This window comes from Kogia breviceps, chromosome 10 (genome assembly GCF_026419965.1).
Source record: "Kogia breviceps isolate mKogBre1 chromosome 10, mKogBre1 haplotype 1, whole genome shotgun sequence".
Lineage (NCBI taxonomy): Eukaryota > Metazoa > Chordata > Mammalia > Artiodactyla > Physeteridae > Kogia > Kogia breviceps.
The window spans coordinates 58,035,599-58,043,889 of NC_081319.1; the positions used below are offsets into that span (position 1 = coordinate 58,035,599).

The 8,291-nt window shown below is 37.3% G+C and overlaps 1 protein-coding gene across 16 annotated transcripts in view; it reads left to right on the forward strand.

Moving 5' to 3' along the window:
- NEK10 (NIMA related kinase 10) overlaps positions 1 to 5,964 on the forward strand; it is a 312,063-nt gene extending 306,099 nt beyond the window's left edge. For all 16 annotated transcript variants that reach the window (XM_067005874.1, XM_067005868.1, XM_067005869.1 and 13 more), the window contains 3 exons: positions 925 to 977; positions 1,058 to 1,113; positions 5,058 to 5,964. In XM_067005874.1, the coding sequence (XP_066861975.1) occupies positions 925 to 977; positions 1,058 to 1,113; positions 5,058 to 5,106 (158 nt within the window). In that variant the 3' untranslated portion in view covers positions 5,107 to 5,964. The remainder of the gene's footprint in view (positions 1 to 924; positions 978 to 1,057; positions 1,114 to 5,057) is intronic.
- The last annotated feature ends 2,327 nt before the right edge of the window (positions 5,965 to 8,291 follow it).

Consider the following 8,291-nt stretch of genomic DNA (forward strand, 5'->3'; position numbering starts at 1 on the left):
AGCCCTGCTGAGTGAAGAGCTCTGGTGGAAGTCTCTCAGCGGCCTGAGAGGGAGTTGACAGGCTCTTCCAGAAGCTGGATGCCCCACCCCAGAGCAGACCAGGTGTGTCCCTGGTCATGGCAGGCTGGACAAAAGCAAAGACAGCAGAACCCGGGAGAACTTTGGGCAACACCTTTAAGCTAGGCTTGAAAAACAAGCTGCCAGGACTCACATCCTCGTGCGTCCTCTTAACCTTCAACCCATTCTCTTTTCTCTCTCCTAAGTAAGTGGCAGGGGAGCTCCTGGGCCTCCATGTGATAAGTGTTGATTGACTTGAGTGGAAACTGGTCAACATTACTTTGGGTGGTGCTGGGGTTGGTTAATGTGCTGGTATATCATACTCAGACCAAACCTCAAAAGAATTACTGTCTTCTGATTTTAAATGTATTTTATTCCCTCTGGCAGCCATAACCAAGGGTCAGACCTTTGTTGTCCTCCTCTGGCTATTTCTGCCTTCCTCTAAGAATTTTTTTTCTAGCACATATCTACTCTTTTTGCCTTGTCGATGAGGGATAGTTTCTTAATCTTTTCTTTGCCTATCAGGAAGTTTGTATTTAGAACCACTCCTTACCTATCCTTACACATACACACACACACACACACACACACACACACACACACACATACATACACACACACACACACACACACACACACACCCCTAACTTAATTGGCCAATTTATACCATGAGCAATGCCCATAAATCTTGTGTATTATTTTGTGATGGCCACCCCAAAAGCCAAGATAATTTGGAATGTGTTTGTAAGTTCTCACTTTCATCACTAAGAAACTGACCTCTTTTCACTGGATGTGAGTCATAATTGCCAATAAAATCTAAGAAAACATGAACCAAATGTCAGGCTTTTCATAATTTATCTATTTCAGGTCTACCCTCCAGCTTTGATTTGGAACAGGGGATAACATATGAACAGATGCAGGTGATGTTTTTGCAGTGTCTCTGAATGATTTTATTTTGTGGCTTTTAATTCAATACTAACCTGATTTTTTTAAACTTTAGATTGTGATTGAAGAAGTCCTAGAGGAAAGTGGTTATTACAATTTTACTTCTAACAGGTGAGATCTAGAAATGTAAAAATTCAATTTAGACCATTGGATATTAGATCTGATTTCTCTATCCTTGATTCCAGAGGCTTTCCCCGACCTTCTATTTTAAACACTTTTGTAAAATATCTTGGCTTAGACTTGATACAACTGTGAGTAGAATGTATTTTGACCATCTTTTATATGGATGCAGCTGCTGTATTCTTGGTTGAAAAGAAAGGGTGATCACTTAGTAGTAATTTACTCCTACATAATGAAATGGAAAATTATTTCTACATTGTTTTTTTTTAAATTAAGCATGTTTGTCCTGTATTGGAAGAGCCGAAACTCAAATGTCCATGACCAAAATCTAACAGTTATTTGTATAGAATGCAAGGGGGAAAATGCAACTAAACAAAGAATCACTTCTGGTGAATTTAAGATACGTTTGTGGGAAAGGGATTTTTTGTTATGTGTTCCCATTTGCTTACCCTAAATAAGAAACTGCAGTTTACTGGGGCTGTGTGTTATCTTCTAAAATAATCATTATTGGTGCTTTAAAAATATACTCTATTTTATAAATTTCATTCAGTTATGGATTCCTGCAATTTTACTGTTGGACACAGTTTAAGGCAAAAAGATTTGAGTACAATTAGTTTGAGAGGCAATCCCAAGAAACTCTGGTAAGGGATTGAAAAAATAATTCAATAAAGGTTTCATTTTCAAGTAAGTTACCATTGTGGTGGTTGGAGATTGATTCCATTGTGGAAATCTGAGAGCCAGCAGAGAACATGTACCTCAATTCTCCCACTTATGGACTGAGGGAGCTGGGATGGTATTTATCTCTAATTTCCATTAGTCATCATTTGAGGCCTTTTTCCCCAGAGGATGTTAGTTCCCTGGCATTTCTGGCCTTCCGTAAGGGTGGACAAAGCAGATTCTAGAGACCAGAGATGTCCTCAGGGAAAGAAACGCAGGTGCTGACCATAGGGAATCAGGCCAGCATGCTTTGAAGTGCTTTGAATGAGGGGATATGGGTGCTGACAGTGTCTGCTATACATGAGCTGTCTCTTGACTTTTCCAATGAGCCCACTCATAAAAGAAGCATCAAATTGACCATGAGTAATCACTTACACATCCTATATGGCCAAAGTTGCTTTAGGAGGCATAGTCCATTGGAGTTTGTTTTCCCTAGTGGCCTTTTCTACCTGGAGTAATAGCTTTCCTGTCTAGCTAATGAAGCTATCAGTTGACCACTATTTAAATTATTCTAGAAGTCTTCCCCAAACATAACTGTTAGCCATGGAAAGAGAAAGAGCTCTCAAGAACATTCTATTAAGGTCATTATATGGAAATTAGAATCTTTTTTGAGGTTAGTTCAGTCTCCAGCCTTTTTTTTCCCTGTTTCAATGAGTTGTTCTTATGAATCACAGATAAGATTATTCAGCTGCTTGCTCTTTTGGCTTGATAATATATTTCCAAACTACTACCTTTGTACATTTAGTCCTGTTGTGATTTGTAACTGCAGAGAAATAATGAGTAATTCTCATTTTCCAAAGGTATATTGTTAATAGAAATCACCACCTCCATAATAAGTCTTCTCCCCCCATCCCTGGAGGGATTTTGAATTTTCATTTTTTCCTCTTGATCTGAGTACATCCAGCCTTTCATGGATTGTATGAATGTCTCTGTTCTTGACTCTTGGCAACTTATTATTTCAAGTGCCGTTGGCTTGTAATGGGGCAAAAGTCATGCTTATCATTTTTTAAATCACATTTTCTCAGAGACTCAGGATCATGGGCAATGGATGTCTTCAAATTTTTGCAGAAAATCAGCTAAATATAATGAAAAAACAGGGGTGTAAGGAACTTAGGGAAGCTCTTATAAGAGCTCTTATTTTTCCTTTTTTAGAAATAGTAATTCCAGTCTTATTTTGAAATTTATGGTTATCCTTTTCAATTCTACAATTATTAAGTTTTTAAAAAATCAAGCATTACTTCTACTTTCAAAGACATATTCCTGTATTAAAAGAAATTGCAGATTTTCTTCTTATGGTAAATAGACAATGAGAGGCCTAATGACAAAGGTGAAAAATTATTTACAGTTATATTCAGAATTGTGAATATAATATGAAGATATGATTTAAACGATCAAGTTAAAGTAATATATGATGGAAATGACATCAAATTTTCTTAAAATGTTCCAAATTAAAATGAATCATCCATTTAAAAATCCATATAACCATGATACTCCCTTTTCAGTTCCTAATAGCAGTGATAGAATATATAATTGGGGGAGACAGTTTTCACGGTTTACCAGTAAAAATAACCCTTGGTTGTGCTTAAAGCCATTACTTGTTTACCGATGTTCCCAATTAGTTTCCAAGAAGTAAGTCAGGCTCCACATAGAAGTACCTAATACTTCACAAACTGAAAGTGCACATAATTCCAAATATGAATCAGATCAGCTGTGTGACAGTCATGATTTTTCCATACTCAAAGGATAGAGGATGTTAAATATCGCAGGACGTGTAGAGGTACTTAGAATCAGTAGAGTGTATTTTCCTAAATAGGTTTTGTAAATAGCCAATATTATCAAAGATGATAATAGATGTTATATGAAAAATAAATTTCCATGACCAAATATATTTGGAAAAGCCTGAATGTACATTTCTCCATTTTTGGAGAATGTTGACACACATGACTATATTGAAAATTTTGAGATATACTTTAGGAAAGAAGTCTGTTGACCTTGTTTACCCAGTGATTTTTCATCTTTTACTTGGAACACAAGTTGAGAAAACTTCCCTAGCAATGTGGTTTGAAATAAGAAACATTGTTTTAACTCCTCCACCAGTATCTAGTCAGATCTGCTATTGTCCTCATAATCATCATCATAATCTTAATTGTCATTATAGCCATCACTGCAAAATATTATTAAATGATCTTGATTAATAACCATGCAAAGGGAATTACATACATAAGTCCTGTATTACTCAAGCTTACAACTTAAGACTGTCAGTGCAAACCTATACACACATGTACAAAGCATCCAGACAGCAGCTAAAGCATTAAGCCAAGACATGGCACATTTAAGCTTAGATCATAGGGTTTATGTTTAGTTAGGGATAGAGAGATGCCATTCTCAAATGGAAAGTGTCAGGATAAGGCCATTATCTAGCTATTAGCTGTCTTTGGGGAAGATACCTAGAACTGTTTAAGTAATGGTGAGACTACTTGGGCAGTTGGTAGGAAGAATGTCCCAGGCACAACATACTGCATTAGTTAAAGAAAGTGGTAACAAAAATAGAAACAGCAACAAGGAGCCCTAACCCAAATGAGGGATTTGGGAAGGGGAAGTAAGACTGAATTGAGAGTGCAGGGAAAATGAAACAAGATCAAAACAAACTGGGCCAGCCCCAAATGGGCTCTATTTGTGGTCATTTGCAGGGATGTATGATTACCTATATTTTGCACACATTAATATTTAGCTTCCTTACCGGAATGAAACAGCCTGGCATGCCTTCATTTTCTCATTGTTGTAATGAGAGTAAAACTGTTGAGTTTTGTGAGTGAATAGATGACCAGCATACCATTCTTATATACTTAGGGGCACATATTAATATTTTACTTTGTAACAATGAAATATGTGTTGAGAGAAAAAGAAATCTACATTGAATCAACTTGCATTGCTTTAAAATAGGCATTTAATGTACAGGTTACTTTGGATGGGTATTAATTTTTCCACTGTAGGGTTATTAGTTCCTATTAAGTTTATAATTTGATAAAGAATGTTAGTACTGAACTTCAGCAAAAGGCAACTTTCTAAAAATCTCCCCATTCCATTATGTTTAGAATCACCTTTTTATTCATTGTGATTTATTTATTTATATACCTGAGCTACTGCTTTTGAAATTGAATATGTGAACTAAAATATTTGAGACTGTAGAGAACTCCTTCCACTTCTGAATCTTTTAGGTATCACTCCTATCCATGGGGGACCAAGAATCGCCCAACCAAAAGATGAAAGTGCTGCATTTTGAATGGACTTGGTTTTCCCAGTGAAGATCAAGTTCTGGACTTCAACCACTACTGGCAAGATGCCCAAAGATTGGGTGCTGCTAAGAGAGTGTGGAAAAGAAAAGACCAACATGCCATGGTGCCTGCAGGAAATCTTTCTAGAGGTCTGGTACACATGGGACACATGTATACAGAATGACAGGGCTCCCAGTGTGCTTCTGGGAGAAAATGCGGCAAAATTCATCTGTGAGAAGAAAACCCACTCCTTGCAGAACTTTCCTCCAAGTTAAAAAAAACACTTGTCATATGTTTCAAAGGAATCTACTTACAATTGCTGAAACTATGTTTAAAGGCATCTAACCTTCTATGTATAAAAGATAGTTTTAGATAAAGAAAATTATAGAATTCAGAACAGTAATATATTGGGTGATTCACTGTATCCCTCAATGTTTTTAATCTTAAAAGAAATTCAGAATATGTGATCGAATTATTTTGTACTTTTATTTGTTTGTTTTAATGAAAGGATTGGTTTTCTCTTAACCAGTTGGATACTAGTGATCTTGAACAGCATTTGTAACCTTGCACAGCTGCTGGGAATAACTGTCAAATTCTCAGATTTAAGCTAAGAATGTATTGATGTATAGTTTTTGTATATGTATATATGCATAGGGGGAGGAGGAAGGTTTTGATTAGGCTAATGCTTTGCTGCTAATCAATTTCATAGTGTTTTTAGGGCCCTTTGAAGAGTCACAGAGTCTATGAAAGAGATGCAATATTCCATATTCTAAGTACCTCCTAACTGAAATTACCAACATTGCTTATAAATTTTCATTGTTTGAGATTTTGAAATAAAAATAAGTTATATAATAAAATATAGATGTCTTCTTTATATATTGAAACATCTCTAGAAAAGAGACCTCATAACATCAAAACAGTGTCCCATTCCTGTGTGGGGATAATTTGTGGTGAAAATTCTCTAGACTCTTTTTTTTTAACATCTTTATTGGAGTATAATTGCTTTACAATGGTGTGTTCGTTTTTGCTTTACCACAAAGTGAATCAGGTATACATATACACATGTTCCCATATCTCTTCCCTCTTGAGTCTCCCTCCCTCCCACCCTCCCTATCCCGCCCTTCTAGGTGGTCACAAACCACCTAGCTGATCTCCCTGTGCCATGCGGCTGCTTCCAACTAGCTATCCACCACATGTCTGGTAGTGTATATATGTCCATGCCACTCTCTCACTTCGTCACAGCTTACCCTTCCCCCTCTGCATATCCTCAAGTCCATGCTCTAGTAGGTCTGTGTTTTATTCCTATCCTACCCCTAGTCTCTTCATGACATTTTTTTCCCTTAGAGTCCATATATATGTGTTAGCATACGGTATTTGTTTTTCTCCTTCTGACTTACTTCACTCTGTATGACAGACTCCAGGTCCATCCACCTCACTACAAATAACTCAGTTTCATTTCTTTATGTGGCTGAGTATATATGTGCCACATCTTCTTTATCCATTCATCTGTTGATGGACACTTAGGTTGCTTCCATGTCCTGGCTATTGTAAATAGAGCTGCAATGAATATTTTGGTACATGACTCTTTTTTTTTCTTTTTTTCGATACGCGAGCCTCTCACCGCCGTGGCCTCTCCCGTTGCGGAGCACAGGCTCCGGACGCGCAGGCTCAGCGGCCATGGCTCACGGGCCCAGCCGCTCCGCAGCACGTGGGATCCTCCCAGACCGGGGCACGAACCCGCGTCTCCCGCATTGGCAGGCGGACTCTCAACCACTGTGCCACCAGGGAAGCCCTACATGACTCTTTTTGAATTATGGTTTTCTCAGGGTATATGCCCAGTAGTGGGATTTCTGAGTTGTATGGTAGTTCTATGTGGAGTTTTTTAAGGAACCTCCATACTGTTCTCCATAGTGGCTGTATCAATTTACATTCCCACCAGCAGTGCAAGAGTGTTCCCTTTTCTCCACACCTTCACCAGCATTTATTGTTTATAGATTTTTTGATGATGGCCAAACTGACCAGTGTGAGATTATATCTCATTGTAGTTTTGATTTGCATTTCTCTAATGATTAATGATGTTGAGCATTCTTTCATGTGTTTGTTGACAATCTGTATATCTTCTTTGGAGAAATGTCTATTTAGTTCTTCTGCCCATTTTTGGATTGGGTTGTTTGTTTTTTTGTTATTGAGATGCATGAGTTGCTTATAAATTTTGGAGATTAATCCTTTGTCAGTTGCTTCATTTGCAAATATTTTCTCCCATTCTGAGGGTTGTCTTTTGGTCTTGTTTATGGTATCCTTTGCTGTGCAAAAGCTTTTAAGTTTCATTAGATCCCATTTGTTTATTTTTGTTTTTATTTCCATTTCTCTAGGAGGTGGGTGAAAAAGGACCTTGCTGTGATTTATGTCATACAGTGTTCTGCCTATGTTTTCCTCTAAGAGTTTGATAGTGTCTGGCCTTACATTTAGGTCTTTAACCCATTTTGAGTTTATTTTTGTGTACGGTGTTAGGGAGTGCTCTCTAATTTCATACTTGTACATGTACCTGTTCAGTTTTCCCAGCACCACTTATTAAAGAGGCTGTCTTTTCTCCACTGTATAGTCTTGCCTTCTTTATCAAAGATAAGGTGACCATATGTGTGTGGGTTTATCTCTGGGCTCTCTATCCTGTTCCATTGATCTATATTTCTGTGTTTGGGCCAGTACCATATTGTCTTGATTACTGTAGGCTTGTAGTAGAGTCTGAAGTCAGGGAGCCTAATTCCTCCAGCTCCATTTTTCGTTCTCAAGATTGCTTTGGCTATTCGGGGTCTTTTGTGTTTCCATACAAATTGTGAAATTTTTTGTTCTAGTTCTGTAAAAAATGCCAGTGGTAATTTGATAGGGATTGCATTGAATCTGTAGATCGCTTTGGGTAGTAGAGTCATTTTCACAATGTTGATTCTTCCAATCCAAGAACATGGCATATCTCTCCATCTATTTGTATCATTTTTAATTTCTTTCATCAGTGTCTTATAATTTTCTGCATACAGGTCTTTTGTCTCTTTAGGTAGGTTTATTCCTAGATATTTTATTCTTTTTGTTGCAATGGTAAATGGGAGTGATTTCTTAATTTCACTCTCAGATTTTTCATCATGAGTGTATAAGAATGCCAGAGATTTCTGTGCATTAATTTTG